Raw genomic sequence first — 21,405 nt, 5'->3', positions numbered from 1 at the left:
GTTCGGAACACTCACATATAGTCAGAGAAAGCGTTACAAGTGCATGCGGTTAACATATTATGAGTTACCGAGACATATAAGCTCTTTATCATGAAGAGACACTGAAGCCTGGCTGACGCATCTTTTCCCAGCTTATTAATGTTGCACGCTTCTATTATTTATCGGTGAAACTGGATCTTGGTTTTTCAAAGAATGCAGTCTTCTCTAGAAGGTGCACACATGCGCATTTACGACAGTGCATAACAAATGCGAAGCGAAGTGGGTGCAGCTATTTGTAAATTTCAGGCCACGTGCTACGCTATAAGGCTTGGCTCGCGGTTCTCAGGAGCCTCGACTACCGATCGGCAGCGCTTTCTGACCGTGCTGAAAAAAGTGTTGCAGGGTCCTTCAAAAGGCCCCTAAACCATCCTCTGACAATACAAAGAACGAGCGCGTTATTCTCCCCTATAGTGGTTTCCCTTCTTCTTGGCACAATTCGTGACTCCAGCAGTCTGTTCACGCGACGTAATGTGGAAATAAGCTCCCGATTGGCCCATATACGAGGGATATCAGTTGTGCATTGTCTCCCACCCTGCTTTGCCATACAGTCGCACGACCGTTCTGACTTGCCTCACATGGCTATCGAGCGCGATCAACTGATTTCACTAGGTTTTGGACGCTTTCGACTGCGCAAGTGGAGGTTAGAGCGTGTAGCCGACAAGCGCCAAATCCTGACAGGCCCAACGCTTAGTGCTGACATTGTCCATGTGTTTTATGGAGAGATAAGTGACGAGCAGGAGATAGCGACTGTAGGAAAGGTAGTGAAGGCGAGAAAGGAACTACTCTCTAGTCTTTGAACTCGGAGTAGTTCAAGGTTCCTTTAAATGACCCGTTTGGCCCACGTATGTACTATCACAAGAAAAAGTAATCTTATATACTACACATGTGCCACATGGGATATATTTATTGGTGTGTTTCATGGAAAATTCGCTAAAATTGTCAGTTTGTGAGTCTTGCTAACTCTTATCGACGAGATCACATCTGAGAGCGCTTCGAGCGAAACAATCGGCGCGCGGACCGTGGAGAAATGAGCGGCCGCGGCTCTATATAGGCATCGGCTTCCAGTGCGTCAGCATTTTTGACGGCCGCACACGGCAAGGATGCGCCGTCGTACATGATAAGCTGACGGTCCGCGCACGGGTTATTTCGCTCGAAGCACGGTTGAGAGCGCTGCAGTACAGCAGCGACTGAGCGCACTAACCCAGTTTTAATTAATATTTCGTGGGGCAGAGCTTCGTAGCTTGAGCCGCGAACGCGCTCAGGCGTTGCACGTCCCGATGGCTTCTGTCTCGCTCCATCAAGGCGCGACATTCGCACGTCGGTCATCGTTGCCTTTCTGTAGAGCTTACTACAGCAGTTTGATTAGTCGGTGCTATCGCACTCGAAGCAAGCGGCGAAATTCCGTTGGGCGCATCTGGAAGCTGTACTACTCCGACAACGAGTCGTCACACGCTAACACAAAGCGAAAGGCAAAGAATGCAACTGCGTCTAGGGCGACTCCCCGATGCTAGCGTGGCCAGTGTTTTTCGCTGGTATCGACACGCTTTAAACATGGCCTTCGAGATTGCGCGCTTGCGCGTATTTGCGTCGTCACCGAATCATTCTCTATCGGCGTTAGTAAGTGTCATGCCGCATTACTTCACTTGACCGCTCACAGACGGCGGCACCGCCCACCCCGCCAACAGAGAGCACTGTGCGAGAGAGAATGTGTGAGGGATATAAGACGCGCTTGTGAAGTGTCGTGTATCTGACTTGGCAGCTTAGTCGGTAGAGTGCCGGTCGCTTATCGTCGCGGACCACAAGGTCGTAGATTCGATTCCCGACGGGGGAACTTTTTCTTACAGTTTTTACTTTCTCATCCATTAGCATCCATTTGATCAACGTTATATCCGTGACGGAAATACTTCACTAAAGTCTTGGTGACCCGGCACTAAAACTTTCGTGTTAAAAAAATATGTGGTCTAGTTACGTAAAACACCTCGTATGGCAGGTAATGAAATGATGAAACGGCAACACGATGTATCTTGTCATGTACATCATGAACTACTCATGTCATAGCCTGTTATTAGATTCGCCGTACATTAGGATCATGTCGCACCATTTTGATATAAATCAAGTTAACAAAGTGACTATGATAGATAGATAGATAGATAGATAGATAGATGATAGATAGATACGGTCAACTTGCCTTTGTTTCACCAAGAAATATACTTCACATTTAAAATGTGTCATCTAAAGAAGACCTGAACACACGATGCAATCGCAGCGAGACTATCTTAGTCAAATATGAATGTGATTGTGTTGGCTCCTCACCTACCCGAGATTCGCGAATCACGAAAGCGTAGACGACCCTGAGCCAACCGTAGCCTGCCTTCGTTTAAAAGGACTCAGCCATCTTACATTAAGCCCACAATCGCACCGCCAGCGTACTCATTCTCGAACATGAAAGTGTATGTTATTCCTCAACTGGGGCCGCACGCACTGACCTGCCGAGTGATATCCACCACCATGCACAATCCAAGCCGCTAGCATTCGCTACGCGGCAAGTCTTGTGGTGATGATATTGTCACGGGTCTATATTGTCACGGATGATATGATCTATTAGCCCCGCTAACAGATCATATCATCAAGTACTCAGATGTAGGAGTGCAGTAACAAGAAATGACGGGAACAACATTTGTTTTAACCTTTCGGTCAATGCAGAACCGTTGGCACGCGCAAACAGAGCAACCGGCTCCTGTTTTTAAGCATGGAATGCTTTCAGCTCCCGTTGTCGGCGGCCTTCAAGTGGCCTTGAGTCAAACGCCAACTCAGCGTTATCCGGACACTTCAAACGAGACTATCCGAGCATTGTGGCGAGACCGCAATGAGACATCCGGGCAATCAGCCCAAAAGTTTAAAAAGGTAAATGAAAAAAAAAACAGCGCGAGGGAAGAAGTAGCACAAGCGAAGAAACACACAGGACGAGCGCTGGTGCTCGTCTTCAGCGCTCGTCTTGTGTATTGCTTTGCTTGTGCTACCTCTTCTGGAATTTAAAAAGGTGCTGTCTGTGGTAGTCAAATCTTCGTCAGGACCACATTACGTACCTAAGGAACCGTCCAAACTAGTTACAATATATTATTGCTTCACAGTTCTTAGGGGTTTTACGCTTCTTCTTTTTCTTGGAATACATCAGCTGTGCCTGGGATCCGAACTGCTTTTGAGCATTTTTCTTTTACCACCCCGACTACAGCAGCGTTGTGCTACTCGCTGACTGCTTCGCGTGAAATCAATTCCCAAAAATGCATGAGCTCTGCCAGAATTTTTCTGTAATCTTTGTGCTTACACAGTGCGCTATTGAAAAATAAGCCGAATGCCCAATATTATAATATTAAAAGTTGGGCGAATTGGTGTTAGTTCATGATGAAAGGGGGCGAATAACACGGCAACACAAGAAAAGATGACACGGTCGACGCGTCGTCCCGTGTTCATCTTTTCTTGTGGGCCGTGTTATTCGCACTCCCTTTTGCCAATATGGCAAATGGAACATGGCAATATGGCCGCATGGGCACGTGCACTTCGAGGCATCGGCGTAGCAAGGGCTCCAAGACCATGGCGACCTTTGATGTAATTTGTCGACGGAATAGCGATGAAAGACTTAAGTCAGAAGTACGACGTGAATGACAGTGGTGAGGTCAAGCTGTCTCATTCGGGCGTCTGTGGCCTAACTGGCGCCTCCTACGCGACGTGCGATGCACTAGTTGGCTCAGAGAGCTACTCGGCCTGGACACGGCATAAGTATGCGAACGACTGCGGCCTAAAAATGCTGTGGTGCTGCGAGAGCGTGGCTAGATCTTCTTATCGCACACGAAATCCTTTTATTTTCAGTGCGCGACTTTCCGTGTAACAGCAGCCAGCAGCACAGGCTACGGAGAAAGCAGAGGCCTGAAAGGTCTGCGAAGAGGGTTTCGATTTAATATTATCGTTAAGGTGACCGCTGAAGGCCCTAAAACGATGTTCAGAACAGAGCAATCAAAGATAATGGGATGGATGTGTATATAAGAGCGTGAAATGAAAGGGACAAACACATTCGCTTGCGTTCGTCCTTGTATTCATGCCTGCATTCATGCTAAGCTATGGTTTTTAACGGAGGTGGACGTACTGCACACTGCATTTTGCCACCGTTGCTCTCGCAGAGACCACTCAGATGCTATTCGCCCCGAGATCGGGCTATAGGTGGCAGCACCGTCGCCGCGTTTGTGTGGATATGCGGTCGGTGGCGCGTATACAAATGTACACAGCGACGCTTCGCCGTATGCGGTTTGACTCGATTGTTGGCGAGTAAAGCGCGTTGACTGCAGCCTAATGGTGATGTATGTGCCCTCCATTGCCACATCAATGCACGCAACCGTCCTAACACACCCATTAATTGTGAGAGAAGTGCAATCTGCCCATGAATGGGGTACTGGCCTTCAGACACATTCGTGTTTGGCCCCGTGCTCGATGTTTTTTTCTTGCTTTATTTGCACGTGTTTAAATTGTGTTTTGCCCATACCACAATAATAAACTGTGTTGTGCGAGACTGACCATTGAAGTATTTACTTCTTGCTCTAGCGGCTACAAAGAAAGGGAACCTGTATTTCTGTGTAATTAGACTGAAGTAGAGACTTTGTGCACTCTGCTTTTCTGTTTGCATGAACACGCGTACTGTCTATAGAAATGCAGTGGCTTCAGGTCTTTTTTTACTGCTTACCATCCTCTGCAGACGCTAGTTCACGCTTTGCGGTATCACAAGGATTTCCAAATCGCCAACACATCACGAGATGGTGTCACTAAAATCCTGCATTCACACCTCGACATTTAGTACTTTTTTTTCGTTTAGGACGCGCCGAAAGAACTATGTGATCGTGCTTGAACGAGAAAGCGGTACCCACATTAAAATTATTTTGGCGACTGGACGGTACGATGGTTTAGACCTAGCGCCATACCGACATGGGCGTGTGCTCACTTATAGAGTGCTGTCAAGTCATCATAAGGCGAAATGCTTATGTATATCGTGTAGGCAACGTACAAGCATTTGATACTGTGCAAGCACAACGGAATAAGCTGTAATATGAGGACGCGCATGACGTACGCACACCTGCGAACACGTTGTGGCTAGCAGACGACGCTAGGAGCCACAACCGCGGGGTTTCGTCGTGCTCGCCGCTAGGTGCCGACTCTGCTCGATCTCGCCGCCAATAGCACCATGCGTTAAGAATTGCCAAGTCTTCCATCGTTTCGGATAATTCAAAACAACGTCCCGCACTGTTCCCTCAGTGGTTTGACACCGACCACCCACACACACACACACACACACACACACACACACACACACACACACACCACACACACCCACACCACACACCCAACACACCACACACACACACACACACACACACACACACACACCCACACACACACCGCACACGCACCTCAACACGCACGCACCACACAACACACACACACACACACACCACACACACTGCTTTTGAACTATTTTCGAAGCACTTTTCATGTGTTGGGATCCTTGAGGTATAATTAAATCCATAGAAGCTGTCGGGAACTCGAGATATAACGTTGTTTGGCGCAGTCGTCCTAGCCGACGAGGCGTACGAGGGGTTCAGCCTGTGTGTGTGGTGCACATAACGTGTTCATTTTGATTTATGTGTTGAGTTCTTACTTGCTTCCTCTGTACAGTGGTATCGCACGCACGGGATGTCACCAAACGGCATTATGTTGCAGACCGAGCGGGTTTGCACCAGATGTCGGTGTGGATGTTGGGGACGACATTTGTATTTCAATTGAGTTCATACGAATGCACGAGTCTGCACCGGTGATCCGGCACAGTTTTATGAGTAGCCTCGATTTCACGCATGACTGCAATCGAGGCAACAAAAGCAAAACTCAGAAATGGAAGAGGCACTGAGGACTCAGAAGACAGTGGATAGTCATGTTTGCTTCTTTTACTGACAGGATGCATAAATAAACGGTGCATGCGTTTAAAAGCATGTATGGATATTAACTTTACCAGGTTAATTTTTCGGAGTACGTTCACTGCGCAGAGATAAACCTCGTATGCATGATGCTCTCGTATGAACGTAACTATGCTTTGACTTTAGATGCTTTTATATACTTGCAATGAAAACAAGATATTCTGATGATATTCTCAGTTTTTCTTCTGCACTAACACAAAAGTTTCCTTGACGCGATGAAACGGAAGTCATTAAGATAGCATTGTAGCTTGAATGCTATGAATGAGCGAGGCATAAACACAAATGTGAACGTTCGTATATAGCACTTTAACATCGGTATTCGTATTGGCTAGTCGCACTTGTTACAGCCTTCCCGCATAACCTCGTGTGAACTCACTTTAGCAAGGGCGCATGACAAGCTCTAATTTCAGCTTGCTGTATGAATCGATTACTCTCATAATATTTGTTTTGCCGCATTATACATATGAAACCATTTTCGGAGCAACTGCTTCTTCACCGATCACTCGTAGTATGTGAGCGGTATATGACTTCGAAGAATGAAAAGAAAATGCGCTTTGTATGAAGACGTCAGGCGCCAACCCACCTGTAAGGAGCCAAATTTTTGGGCCGTTCAGTGAATATGTGTCATTTTGCGCATTATTAGATTCATCCCGGCTATTTGATGTCAGGATGTCAGTAAATATGTAGCAAACACTGATTAACTAATGAATACATCGCTAGTCTGTTAACTGTAACGTCGTAAGTAATTACTTTAGAGTCTGACTTGCAACTGAGGAATTGAAACTGATTGGTTTTATAGGGGCACATGCGCGTAGAACTCTTCAAGTAGCAGCAATTTTCAGATATTGTCCTGAGATTCGGGTGCATAATGCCCTATCGAGTTGTCATAAACGTCTGCGCAGTATCTCATGAGGAAGGGTTCACTGATACCAGACGCATGCGCGGTTGATAACACTTACTGCACAAATGACAACGGACTACGACGATGGCGACCCACGTTCTTTATCATCGTAATAGAGGCCAGCTGAGAGTTACTTAACGGCAAGACTGATTGAAATATTGTATTAGGTGCACATCGCCTAGTGCCGCTCTGCGAATGGTTTGCCGATCAGTGAGTATTGCTCAGGTGGTAGCAAGCTTTTTTCTATTGGAATTCAAGTGAGCGGCTCGTTTATATGGGGACCTTGCTTTCATCGTTTTGCGTTTGCACGGAACGAAAACTCTATTAATGCGATGTGCTGTTCGCAGTAAGCGAAGCATGAAACCCATATACGCATTATTTTTAGGTTGATGTAGGTCGCAAAAGTTTACAACCGCGTACCTTTGATGCATAAAGCATAAAGCAGTAAATTACATTCAGGTCATATGGTCTATGACGCATCTAGATTCACGCTAATCACTCATTCAGTGGTCAAGAAATTGCACCTTATAGTAATTACATGTTTGTCCTCTGCGGAATATAATATAGCTAATAATTTGCATTAAAGTTCCTTAGGAATTAGTTAAATGCTACAGTTAAGCAGACTGGTATCGGGGTTGCTGCAGCGGTTGAAGATCGCTGATCATAGTGTGCATGTCGTGTGTTGGCTCGATGGAAATCCCGAGTTCTGCGCCATGTCTCGTCTGGCACCGCTGCACCGGCATGTGTGCGAGTGTGGCTCCTCCCCGGCGATGCAACTTCCCCGATGTGTTGGCCGCTTGCATGGCTATGCGGTCGACCCCCTCGAAATCCGTGTCATCGGTGGCAACGCCCGTTGCAGAGGGTGACGCACCACCCCGCCCGCTCCGAGAACGAGGCTTCAAAAGGTCTGCGCAAACTGTCGCACCGTTTTACATCATGGTTGTGCGGATAGAGAAAGAACGCCTGCAGCCCTCCCGGCTGCGGAGGCCGCTGCTGCTCTTGGATGCCCCGTCGAGAGGTACGCACTGTGTACGCGCCCGGCATTGTGAACGCTGCATCGGCATCCTTTATTTCTTTCCGCTATTGTTAGCCTCCAATGCGAAATTGCTTTTAAGTAAAAAAATGATTGCGCTATGACTGGACGTTACTCTTGAGAAAGTTAGGTACCGCAATTCTGTGAATGTGCGACGTTACATAGATATGTCGAGGAATTCATTGTCAGCAATGCTCGCTTCAGCCGAGTGCATTGAGCTAAAGCTTTTGCCTTCCAATTGCCGTTTTCACTGGTATGGAATCACCCGACTCTCTTCTCACAAATGAGGGAGGTAGGAGTCCACGTCCGGATTCTCGGCTGTTGCCGCTATCGTGCACGTCAGTGCTCCCGCAACCTCAGTGAGTGGAACAAACCATAGCTGGTGTCCGTCTTTCACAAGGGCATTCGGACAGCGCTCCTAAACCGTTTTTAGTCCACCAGCGCTATCTTACGTTTGAGTCACCGGGCCTTGGGGCAGGTAGTACAGACATCGCAAGAAAGTAGTTGCTCCCGAACTGCTCATTAACAGGGCGACAAAGTGACCGATCGTGCATCCCGAGAGAAAGTAATCCTCTGATACGTACAGCGGGACAAACCTTTTCCAACGGCGCGTGGAGTTCCAAATCATTCCGCTAGGTAAGCCAGTGGTTTCAGTTGTCACTAAAAAGCGCATGCCCCTGGCTGTATGCCTTTGGAGTCGTCCCACAGCGAATACGGCGCGCTAAAGCACCACTGGTTGGCACAGTGAGCGCCCGATGATGCATATCCGAGAAGGAGAACAGTGAAAGAAGTGCTTTAGTAAAGGAAAACCATACACATTCAGGATGTGAATATTTCAGCAATGTTAGCCTTGCGTAACGACGCTATTTTATCTAGAACTTTCTTTAAACTTTATTTGCAACGCAAGACGGTTGGGGGAATCCATTTCCAAAAAACGAGCAATGCCTATTTACGTTTTCACATCGAGTGTTGACTAGAGAGGTATTCATAGTATAAGCACTATATCCCGTTTTGTCGAGGGCGCAATTGATTTCCTGTATGTAGAGTCACATCAGGAGATAGTTCGGTTGTGGCGTTGTACTACATCAAGAAGCGTTGTTTTTAGCTGAACGCAATCCCACCGTCGCATTGGTAACTGGTCATTTCTGCGCGTCGCCACCACCCTTATGAGCACGGAGTTGCAGTTGTAGGTAGAGTGGGTCCTGGAGTCATCAATGGGGGCGAGTGGAGTGTGCTCTTACTTTTGAGGCAGTGAGACCCTCTAGCTGTGTTACTTCTCGGCTATTAGGTACAACCGTGGTGCTGAAAGACGAAAATAACTTCGGTGATTTTTTATGAGAACGATTGAGCCTCCTGCCGCGCAGTCTCATATGCTGCTAGCAGCTGCGCGCTTATGTTTTCTATTGTTTCCTTCCAATCTTGCCTGCAGCTTCGCGTGACGAGCTTGCATGTATCGAGAGAGGTGAGCGAGTTAGGTCTGGAATATTGGAAATGAAGGTGTGGCGGTTGGATTTGGGAAGTGTGGGGTGTGGTGACCCACGGTGTACCTGCTTACCTCCCTGCTTATCTCCTGCCCTGCTCACTGCCACGTGCGCGGTCGAGGCCGTCACAGGAACTGGGACGTACAGCGATACCCTGTTTGCGATGTGCTCGTAGAGCAACGCGGGCTAGTTTGGTGCTTAACCGCGGGGCTGGTGCGTGACGTGAACGAAAATAACCTTGCATAGGAGCTGAACCTCCACCTGGCACGCCACCCTGGTCAGCTACGGGCGTTGGCCTATGGTGTTGCCTGGAGTCGGGTCTAGGGCTTCGTACTAGCCTGGCAGAGCCGGCTTTGCTAGCTGCATGTTCTTGTTGGGCCGGGCAAAGCGAAGTTGGTTTCATTGGTGGATCATGCCCGGTGGAGCATACGCTGTTCCTCCTAGAGAGTTGAGAGCACGATGTCAGGTGTGGGACAGTGGTAATCACGATGAACGACGTCTTGCAGACCAGTTAAACCGATGACACCTCATCTCTACCCAAGGAAACACGCAAACGAGGTACGGAATAGGGGTCCTTTGAACGTAACCATGCCGGGTCTGTTTGCGGACGCGCACAACGTGCGTTCCTACAATATGTAAAAGTCAGACAGAGAGTTTCTTTAAGTAAAATATGAGGGGGTGCTCCGGGTTCGAACTACAGGTCAATGCCTTTCACAGCATCATTAGGCGTGGCCGTGTACCTCGATATCGGGCAGCTGTGCTGTTCGAGGATTGGACGCTGCATTTCCAAGATGACGTCCATCCACGTGTAGCGACGGAGTACTCGTGATTTCAAGATTTGGGTCCAGTTGATTCTGAAGGACAAGGTCCCTTCCATATTTTCTTCCGCTTGCTGGCCCCAACGATCTGTGTGAGGTTGGTTCCGCCGACTGTTCAAAACGAAGGCCACTTAATGGACGCAGGATGACCTCGACTCTCGAAGGTAACGGACGAAGAGCAGTGGGAGAAGTGAGTCTATCACTGCGATGACCGTCGGGTGGTGAGGTCCTCGGCACAATAATTGATGATAGCGCTGAAACTGCCATAACAGCCTAACGTGACAGTTAACTACCGAATGCCATTTTCAGGTTGCCGCCGTGTCGGGCGAGTTTGCCTCCAATTCTACCGTTGTTACATCTGCGTCCCTGTTCGGTTCTCGACGTCGTCAGATGGTCATACGTTACGTTTCCCGTGGATAAAAGATGCCCCAATCCACTGCTACTATGGCGCCGCCTCTTGGCCACCGCTCGCTGACCTCTCTGCTTTCTCGGTCACTACTCTCTTCCTCCGTTTTCCTCCATACCTCTTCCAGTTCCTCCCTCTCGCTCTCTTCGCTGTCACTGCCATTCATTCTCTACTGCGCTGCGCGTTCTCTCTCTTTTAGCTTCCCCTGTGGCAACTAATCCTTCGCTTTGTCACGACGACGACGGGGAATGCACGATCGGGCGCCGAGGATCTGTGCTCTAAAAAGAGGAATAAGTGGAAGTTCTGTGTGCGAGCTACGTGGGCAAGCAGAAACAAATGCGCATCTCTTATGTGAGTGTTATAATTTCAGTTTGCAAAGGACATGCGTGCGCGCCATGCTCGACGAAGATAAAGGTCCGCTCACGAAAAGCAAAGGGGGAATTAATAAGGCATGTACCTTTTATGCCTAATTTCTTCGCCAGAATGTTCCTGAGCTGAGATCTGGGGCGGTGCATTTAGCTTGGAGCGCTGCATGAGGATGACGCGGAAGGGAGAAGTCAAATTAAAAAAGACAATCAAAAGTGTTCATACCTGTTTATTTTATGTAGTGTTCCCTTCACTGTGAACGCAGGGCGGGGCAGGTCGGAGTGGAAGCAACGAATGCTTCGGGCTTTCGTCTTTGTCGCCATCTTGTCTCCGCTGTGCCTGGCGCCCGGTGCGGACGCTCTGTTCCTGAAAAAGAAGATTAAGCTATTGAAGGCCAGCAAAGGGTGAGGCCAACGCGACGCCTGGGAGCTGCCATGCGCTTCCCACGCCGCGGTACTTTCTTCGTGAACGCCTCTAAACGACAGATTGAGATTAACCGTTATATAACTTTCAATACAGTAGAAACTAATCATAGCCAATAGCGGTCAAGTGCTAAGACAAAGCGAACTCACTTAGTAATGTATTTGTATGCTAACGTTTTCTAATGCGTTCATTATATATGAGTTTCTTATAATCAGTGGAGCAAAGACAAGAGAAGAATTCGTTTATTGAAACTGAAACTACGCACAGTACACAGTAAGTTTTGCGTGTACTTTAAGTCACACGGTTCATGGCCTCACCGAGAAAGGCGTTCTCGATGCTAGAGATAGCGGGCTTCTGTTCCAATTCTTTTCGGATCAGTGTCTAGATAGTTGACTTGAGTAGCGCATGCGCCACGAGAAACCGTGCTCGAAAAAAATTGACAGTTGACAAAAACAGTAAGAATAGCTCACCGAATTCTATGTTTAGCGCCATGTAAGTGGGTTTATGGGACTGCAGCAGCGGATGTCTCAAGTTTAACATATCCCATGTACAGTTTGTAATGAGGCAGTTATTTGATTTTAGTTTAGTATAGATCACTAAGGTTTAACGTATTTCAATTCCGCTTGGCTGGTTTGATAAACTTAGCTTCCGTGGCAGCTCTTTAGAATATGGGTGCAATATAATGACAACCTATAGTAAGAGCTTCAAAATTTCATGCTACCTTTGGCACTGTTTGCCTTTGCTTTATGCCTAACGCTGATTATACGTCAGGAACTAAAATGAGCAGATATTGTGAAGCCGATAGCACAGGAAAACCTGGCTTTATGGCTAATGTAGCGTAAGTTCTCTATTCGTACAAAGAGCGTTATCAGGGCGAAGAAATTAGCAATGAGTCTAATTAATGTGAGCACGTTGTTTCGACGTCAGGGTTGCTTTGGACCCGGAGTCTATTTGGTAGCGTAACTGAGTCTTCAGGTTGAGAAACTGAGAGGGCTGATAGTATGTGCCGGTAGAGCTTCTAACTCTGATAACCTAATGAAGGGCCATTAATTTTTTCCATTGTACGAGATGGACAAGAATACTACGAGGGGAGAACAACAAAAGGAAACGAAAATCAAGGGGAGGATGAGCACTCACTGACTGGACTGATGCGTCAAAAGATCCACGTGTCTATTTATCCGCACAATCGAGCCGTCGAAACGAAAAACGTGGGTGTGTTCGATTAAGTTCCAATGCGCAATTAGGAACACTCTTGAATGCGGCAGCGTTGTTTCCGCGGCGTAGCTACCAGCTTTCACGTGATCGGTGCGTGTCTCTTTGCAGCAAGTTTGGCTTGAGGCCCCAGCCGCAGCCCCATCATGCGGTCGGTCCAGCGTACTTACCGCCACCGCAGTGGATCCCTCCACCTCACGCGGTGCCGTTCAGCGGACCCCCGGTTGCTCACTGGGGCTACCACGGTGACTACTCTGGGTGGGTGCTTCCGCCCCCACAGCCAGCGCCGCCACAGCCAGCGCCGGCACATGGCTGGGTTGCCGGACCACCGATTGTTCACGCTGCGCACCCACCACAACAGGTTAGAGCGACAGTTTTCAGACTGCCTCTTACCGTAGGAGTGCTGTCTGTCCTACTTATATTGTACAGAGGACCTGGCTTTTACTGTTCGAAATCGCACTATGATTGGAAAGTCCGAGAATCTTTTTAACACGAAAGTGTTTTATGCCGCGATCCACCACGGCTCCACTGACGTATTTCCGTCACGGATATGACGTTGTAAAACATACGCTAACAGATGGCAAAGAAAAAAACTAGAAGGAAAAGTTCCGTCGCCGGGAGTCGAACCTGCGGCCCCTCGCTCAGCAGCGCGCGGCGCGAAACCACTCGGGCACAGAGCGTACGTTCTTCAGCTTACTAACGGCGAGCTATTTATATACACCATTTACCGTTGGCGGTGCTCGAAGCTCGGTGGCTTCAGCGTGTTCTTGTTATCACTAGCGAGAGGGCGCGCAGAGCGTGCAGGGCGCACTTTAATGGTTTTCGCCCCGCGCGTTGCGATGCAAGCGCGCCTCTACATGGGGTCTCTCGTGCGCGCTTATCTCGTGATGGGGTTGGTTTGTACGTCTTGTGCTTTCACCGCAAGCTTCCGTTGACGTTACAGAGAGCACGAAGGTCACTTCGCTCACTGAAGCGGCCGCGTTTTCGAAAGGTGCGCTGCTCACACACAAAGAAGTAACAATTATGAAATTTGTTAGCTCGCGCTCGTCCTGTGTGTTCTTTTCGCGCATCCTTTCTGCTTTAGAGCGCGCTGTAAGTTTCGAGCTGCTTGCCGTTCTTCGCGTGACATTACAATTTGTTGCTATAGCATTCATTCCTTCGCCCTTGTGGCGAAACAATGCACAATAAAACCTCAACTACCCCTGTGAAGACATGTTTCACTTTCGTGTTATACCGATTTGTATGAAAGAGGATCTGCCATGTTTTTTAGTTAATAAGTTGACAACTGTGTCAACCGCTGTTCACGAAAGCGTGAAAAAGTGTCGTGCTCTTCTGTGACGTCATGGCATTTGCGTTTTTGGTATCGATTTATGAAAACATGCGTAATGTGTTTTTCTATGCTACAACTGCCATCCTTCTGTAAATTCATATGCAATCATCTTGACAAGTGCGGTCAAGGCGCCCGTCTGACACCGCCATTGTAATTGCGGTTCCATACGTGTGAGCTACCCTGGAGAATTAAACTTGCATCCTTTGTTTTCTGAAACTTTCTTGTCAGATTGGTACATTCACTTCGTGCACGTGTGAATGCTAATTTGATCTCTCTCTCTCTCTCTCACACACACACACACACACACACACACACACACACACACACACACACACACACACACACACACACACACACACACACACACACACACACACACACACACACACACACGCACGCACACACACACACACACACACACGTGTGCGTGTGTGTATGTATACATCCCAATAAAGAAGGGCGTACGGCAGGGAGACACGATCCCTCCAATGCTATTCACCGCGTGTTTACAGGAGGTTTTCAGGGCCCTAGATTGGGAAGAATTAGGGATAAGAGTTAATGGAGAGTATCTCAGTAACCTGCGATTCGCTGATGACATTGCATTGATGAGTAACGCGGGAGACGAATTACAGCTCATGATTACTGAACTGGATACGGAAAGTAGAAGAGTAGGTCTGAAAATTGATATTGTTACGTGAGTTACGTGAGTGACGAGTCGCTTTTACAAGTCGCTATTCACAAGATGTATTCGCAAGAGCGGCTGCAGCGCTGACCAGTCCGGCTCCGAGCTCGAGCAGCTAGCGACCTTCGTCCTCTTCGTCGGGCGCACACGCGCGTCGACAATATGAATTCCGGCAACCTACATGTAGCATAACCCCCGGCGGCAAAGGCGCCGTCTCGGCGCATCTAGACGTCAACGTCATTGGGCGAGTGGTACTGCTTCAGGCGTGCGACGTGTACGATGTCGCTGGCACGCGGGGTGGATGAAGACGACGGGGCAGCAGGAGCGATTTCATAGGTGACGGGAGCCACCGCACGAAGCACTCGGTATGGCCCTGTGTACCGAGAGAGCAGTTTGTCGGACAGGCCAACGTGCCGGGTCGGAGACCACAGCAGAACCAAAGAACCGGGCGAAAAGTGTACGTCGCGGTGTAGTTGATCATACCGACGGCGTTGGTTCTCTTGGGAGGTCAGAAGGCGAGTACGAGCGGCTTCGCGTGCATGAGCGGCCCGGCTGATAGCGTCCAGGGCGTATTCAGTGGTCGGAGCTGCTGGCAACGGAATGACTGTATCGAGGGGCAATGTGGGTTCGCGGCCGAACAGCAGGAAAAATGGGAGTAACCAGCCGTGTCATGGCGCGAAGAATTGTAGGCAAATGTCACGTACGGTAGAGCAAGGTCCCAGTCGGAGTGGTCTGAGGATGTCGGTTAGGGTTCGGTTCAGACGCTCCGTGAGGCCATTCGTTTGCGGATGGTACGACGTAGTGAGCTTATGCCGCGTTTCACATGAACGCATGATGTCCGCTATGACTCTCAATAGAAATGTGCGGCCACGGTCCGTGAGCAGCTGGCGTGGAGCACCGTGTTGCAAGATCACGTCGCGCAGAAGGAAATCGGCGACATCTGTGGCGCAGCTTGTAGGAAGAGCTCGTGTGATGGCGTAGCGTGTGGCGTAGTCTGTGACCACAGCTATCCACCTGTTGCCAGCAGAAGACAGGGGAAAAGGGCCGAGTAGGTCCAAGCCGACGCGAAAGAAGGGTTCGGACGAAATGTCGAGGGGTTGAAGGCACCCAGCCGGAAGCGTCGACGGTGTTTTGCGGCGTTGACATTTCTCACACGCCGCGACGTATCGTCTGACGGAGCGTGCGAGACCTGGCCAATAGAAGCGACGGCGGATTCGGTCGTATGTGCGAGACACACCAAGGTGACCGGCAGTTGGAACGTCGTGAAGTTCGTGGAGTACAGCCGAGCGGAGGTGTTTGGGTACAACAAGCAGCAGGGATGGTCCGTCTGGATGAAAGTTGTGGCGGTATAGTGTACCATTCTGGAGTACGAACGAGCGATGAGATCGGTCCGAAGGTGAGGATTCAAGGCACTCGATGATAGCCCGTAAGGATGCATCACTGCGTTGCTCGTCGGCTATGTGGGTCAGTTGGGAAACAGTGCACACGCAAGCGTCGGTGTCAGGGACGGTGCGCGACTCGCCAACCGGATAGCGAGATAGGCAGTCGGCGTCTTGATGCAGGCGTCCAGACTTGTACGTCACTGCAAAAGTGTACTCTTGCAGTCGCAGAGCCCAGCGACCAAGTCGACCTGTGGGATCCCTTAATGATGAAAGCCAGCAGAGCGCGTGGTGGTCGGTGACTACGGAGAAGTGAGTGCCATATAAATATGGACGGAACTTGGAGACCACCCAGACAAGAGCAAGGCATTCTCGTTCGGTGATCGAATAGTTGCGCTCCGCAGGTGTAAGGAGGCGACTAGCGTAGGCGATAACGCGGTCGTGCCCCTGCTGACGTTGGGCGAAGACGGCTCCGATCCCGTGACCACTGGCATCAGTTCGGACCTCAGTCGGTGCGGATGGGTCAAAGTGGGCCAATATAGGTGGCGTCGTCAAAATTGTAATGAGGTGAGAGAAGGCGGCAGCTTGAGTGGATCCCCACGAAAATGGGACGTCTTTCTTTAGAAGATCAGTAAGTGGTCGAGCGATTGCTGCAAAGTCTTTCACGAACCGCCGGAAATAGGAACAGAGTCCCACAAAACTCCGAACATCTTTGGCGGATTGGGGTACTGGAAAACTGGTGACGGCACGAATTTTCTCAGGGTCCGGCCGCACACCAGAAGCATCAACGAGGTGGCCCAACACTGTAATCTGTTGGCGGCCGAAGTGACACTTCGACGAGTTCAACTGGAGGCCAGCATTGCGGAAGACGTCGAGAATAGCCGACAGACGCTCAAGGTGGGTCTCAAATGTAGGTGAAAATACGAGGACGTCGTCTAGGTAACAAAGGCATGTTGACCATTTGAACCCTTGTAGCAGAGAGTCCATCATGCACTCGAACGTGGCTGGGGCGTTGCATAGACCGAAGGGCATAACCTTGAATTGGTACAGGCCATCGGGAGTGACGAAGGCGGTCTTTTCTTGGTCTTTCTCGTCCACGGCAATCTGCCAATAACCGAAGCGAAGGTCTATGGATGAAAAGTAGCGTGCGCCATGGAGACAATCGAGAGCGTCATCAATGCGGGGCAAAGGATACACGTCCTTTTTCGTAATTCGATTTAGATGCCGGTAATCGATGCAGAAACGCCACGTGTTGTCTTTCTTTTTAACCAGGACGACGGGTGACGCCCAAGGGCTCGATGAGGGCTCAATAATGCCTTTAGCTATCATCTTGTTTACTTCTTCTTGAATAATCTGGCGCTCCGATACGGACACCCGATACGGTCGACGGTGCATGGGAACAGCATCACCTGTGTTGATACGGTGCTGCACAAGAGAAGTTTGGCCGAGTGGTCGATTGTCAAGGTCGAAGATCTCGCGGTAAGAAGCCAAAAGGCGGATGAGGGCGGCTGATTGCGCTGGGGAGAGGTCTGGGGCAATCATGGGGCGTAATGCCATGTCGAGGCTTGTGGCATCGGGTGGGAGACAAGGAAGATTGGAGCATACGTCTGCTGCAAAAGAGGTGACGTGGTCATCGGCTAAGGACCGCAACGTGGCGATTAAGATGCCTTGAGGGAGGACTTGCTTCGTGAAGCCCAAATTTATGACGGGGAGATGTACCCGGTTAGCGGCTATAGTTATGACGCAGTGAGGCACAGTGATGTCACGTGCCAGAAGTACATCAGTAATCGGCGTGACGACGTAGTGCCCATCCAACACGGATGAAGTCGTTGTGAATTCGGCGAATGTTAGGGCTTTAGGCGGTAGGCGGATGAAATCCGTGGTGCAGAGGCTGTGTGGAAGGTCGGGGTGAATATCTGGCTGAAGAGGAGGGTCCAAGCAAAGAGTATCAGCGGAACAGTCTATCAGGGCAGAATGGGTCGATAGAAAGTCCATCCCTAGGATGAGGTCATGAGGACAATTATGGAGCACCGTGAATAGGACAGGAACGTAACGGTCGGCGATGCTTATACGAGCTGTACACATTCCAATGACAGGAACAGTTCCGCCATCGGCGACGCGTACAGCTTTTGTAGTAGCAGGCGTGAGGACTTTTTTCAGTCGGCGACAAAGACGAGCACTGATTATGGACACGTGAGCTCCAGTATCGACTAGAGCCGTCAAAGAAATACCGTCCACATGCACATCGATTAGGTTCTTGTTCGTAGGAAGCGTCAACGGAGGATTTGGTTCAGAAGGAGATGATGCAGCGCTACCTCCAGGAGCTGCACGATCTAGTTTTCTGTCGGGTACGCTGCAAAGTTGGGCGGCGAGGGGTGGCGGCGTGGTTGGGGCGACGGGGAACGACGGCGTTGAGGGGACGGTGAACGAGCAGGAGGGCGGCTGTTAGGTGTGTCACAAGTAGGGTCTGTACGGCTGGGCGAATACCGGCGAAGATCTTTATATGGGCGAGAAGGCGAGAAAAATTGGGTCCTATATGGCGGCGTCCAAGTGGCGCGGCAGTAGCGGGAGACATGACCAACGCGGTGGCACCGGAAGCAGATGGGTCTGTCGTCGGGAGTTCACCATTCCGCTGGGTTGCGAGATCGTGGAGGAACGAATGGGTCACTTCGAGATGCATTCATGGGCATTGGTCGGGACGATGGGCGAGAGACGGGGCAGGCGACAGGGAACCCGAGGTTGGCGAATTCTTGCTGTACGACCGCCTGAATAACGGAGACCGCGGGGGTTGGTTGTATAGTGGCATGGTCGAATGGAGAGGGCTGGAACGGCGCTGGACTTGCCGCTTCAAGTTCTCGTCGAACGATACGCGTTACACTCTGCTCAAAGGGCGGTGTAGCGGCGGAATCGGAGCAGATGGACGTGGCAGCCGTGTTTGGCAACCGAGAAAATTGAGGGTGCACACGACGGCTTTTGACCGTTTCGAAACGGCGGCATTCTTGAATGATGCGGTCGATAGTCGACACGTTGGTGTAGACCAGCAAATGGAAAGCGTCGTCCGCGATGCCTTTCAAAACGTGACCCACTTTGTCAGCTTCGGGCATTGCCTCGTCCACTTTCCGGCAAAGAGCAAGCACTTCTTGTATGTAGGAGACATACGACTCAGTAGGCGACTGGACACGGGTAGCGAGCTCTTGTCGTGCAGCTGCGTGGCGACCGGTCGGGTTCCCAAAGATGTCACGTAGCTTCTCCTTGAACGTGTCCCAGCTGGTGTGCTCGGTCTCATGTGTTTCGTACCAGATGCGCGGGGTTCCGTCCAAGTAGAAGAGAACATTAGCGAGCATCATGGTAGGGTCCCACCGGTGAGTTTGACTGACCCGTTCATACAGGCGAAGCCAGTAGTCGACGTCGAGGCCAGGTTGCGCGGAGAATGTCCCGGGATCGCGGGGGGTGGGGACCGCGACAAAGGTTGTCATAGGAGCCGCAGATGGAGATGGGGACGGGTTGTCATTGTAAGCCATGGCGAGAGGCTGGATGACGCGGCCACTGCGGAGCTGCGTGGTGAGGACGGGGAACGTTCCACCTCCACCAAATATGTTACGTGAGTTACGTGAGTGACGAGTCGCTTTTACAAGTCGCTATTCACAAGATGTATTCGCAAGAGCGGCTGCAGCGCTGACCAGTCCGGCTCCGAGCTTGAGCAGCTAGCGACCTTCGTCCTCTTGGTCGGGCGCACACGCGCGTCGACTATATGAATAGACGGATGGATGGATGGATGCTATGAGCGTCCCCTTTATAACGGGGCGGTGACATGTCTGCCACCAGGCTCGAAGGCGAAAAAAAAAGAGAAAGAAGAAAAAAACTCCCTTGTTTCATGTTGTCCTAATGCCTTATCTACATTGATTAAATCTATGTTATTATACCAAAAAAATATAAATTCACGGTCCATCTCTCTGCTTCTTAAGGCAGAATGACCTTATTTTCCCCCATTATTTATTTTTGTACTTTATCTCTACTTTTCTGCCACCAATACTCTAACCGTCTCTTACTTATTTCTATCGCGGACGTGTGCAGCTTTCCATTGTTGTCCCTAAAACCCAAGGCTTCATGTAGACTCGTGCCCACACGTATACCTGGGTGAATATCGCCACATTCAATCACCCTTTTCGAAAAAGGGCGCCCCTAGCGCCACGCACGCAAACTACAGTCTGCCGCCATTTTGAGGGCACCGCAGCAGACGACGCAGGCTTCGGCAACGCGCCAGTGCGTTACATTTCAGCACCGCCGAATCGTGAACTGTCATCAACGTTTTTCGTAGAGACGGCGTGCTGCAATGGTGCAGATGTGCTGCGTTCCCATGTGCCACCATCGAGGATATCGCGACGAGAACAGCGATAAGGTACGCGATAAAATTTGAACAACAAACGCACGTGCTCTCTCTCTATACGCGATCTCAAACGGACGTGCGGAAGGGCGCCGTTTTGTAAACGCGCTACAGAAACAGACGTGCTTATTTCACAGCGCTATGTGTAACCTTGCTTTTACGAATTAATAGTCTTCTCCTGAGCGCCTGCATGCGGTGAATTGCGATAGATTGTTTGTGCAGAAATACTGCAAGGATTCGTAAGGCCAGCCAGAAAAATAAAAATGAAGTTGCGTACCGTTCATTTAGTAGCGACAGTACTCGCATATCGTAAGCCACGTGTCAACATTTTTTAGTACAGACAAACAGGGGCGTAGGCAGAAATTTTTTTCGGGGCGGGGGGCACCACCTTGATCTGAAGTGAGGGTCGGGCAGGCACATGTGGCCGAGTGTCATTTTGCGCTTTGTGTGCCATGGCAAAAAAAAAATATTTCGGGGGGGGGGGGGGGCATGGGCCCGGTGTGCCCCGCCCCCCTGGCTACGCCACTGCATACAAATATACCCTACGCGTGGCATCCGGAAAATAGTTGCGTGGTGTGGCTTGCAGCAGACAGGATTTTCAGCGCTTGCGGTCGCATATAGTTCCGCGACAGTGACGTCCTTCCTTTGCTTCGGTGAGAAGTTTGTAGCTTCGGCAAACCTTTTTTTTCTCTGTCCGGGCGCGCACGCGAGTTCGCTGTGGTCACGGTCCCGCAACTGCGGCAGTCGAGCCAAACTGCTCGTGCAACCCGTTGAAGGGTACAAAATGTTGCTCATTGTGCATCGGAAGCACCTCAGAAAGACCAACGGAGAGTAATAAGAGCTCGTTCAAGCACGCAAACGGTGAGATTTCAGCGGATGATACAGAGAACTAGCCGCCAACACAAACATCACAGCACTCACGCATTTGACGGCTCGC

The 21,405-nt window shown here is 50.0% G+C and overlaps 1 protein-coding gene across 1 annotated transcript in view; it reads left to right on the top strand.

Moving 5' to 3' along the window:
- Positions 1 to 7,856: 7,856 nt before the first annotated feature.
- LOC119384004 (uncharacterized) overlaps positions 7,857 to 21,405 on the top strand; it is a 30,149-nt gene continuing 16,600 nt past the window's right edge. Inside the window, exons 1-3 of the mRNA XM_037652275.2 lie at positions 7,857 to 7,972; positions 11,324 to 11,462; positions 12,805 to 13,054. Of these exons, the coding sequence (XP_037508203.1) occupies positions 7,891 to 7,972; positions 11,324 to 11,462; positions 12,805 to 13,054 (471 nt within the window). The 5' untranslated portion in view covers positions 7,857 to 7,890. The remainder of the gene's footprint in view (positions 7,973 to 11,323; positions 11,463 to 12,804; positions 13,055 to 21,405) is intronic.

Source organism: Rhipicephalus sanguineus, chromosome 2 (genome assembly GCF_013339695.2).
Source record: "Rhipicephalus sanguineus isolate Rsan-2018 chromosome 2, BIME_Rsan_1.4, whole genome shotgun sequence".
NCBI classification, from domain to species: Eukaryota; Metazoa; Arthropoda; class Arachnida; order Ixodida; family Ixodidae; genus Rhipicephalus; species Rhipicephalus sanguineus.
This window is presented reverse-complemented; position numbering and strand designations above follow the sequence as displayed.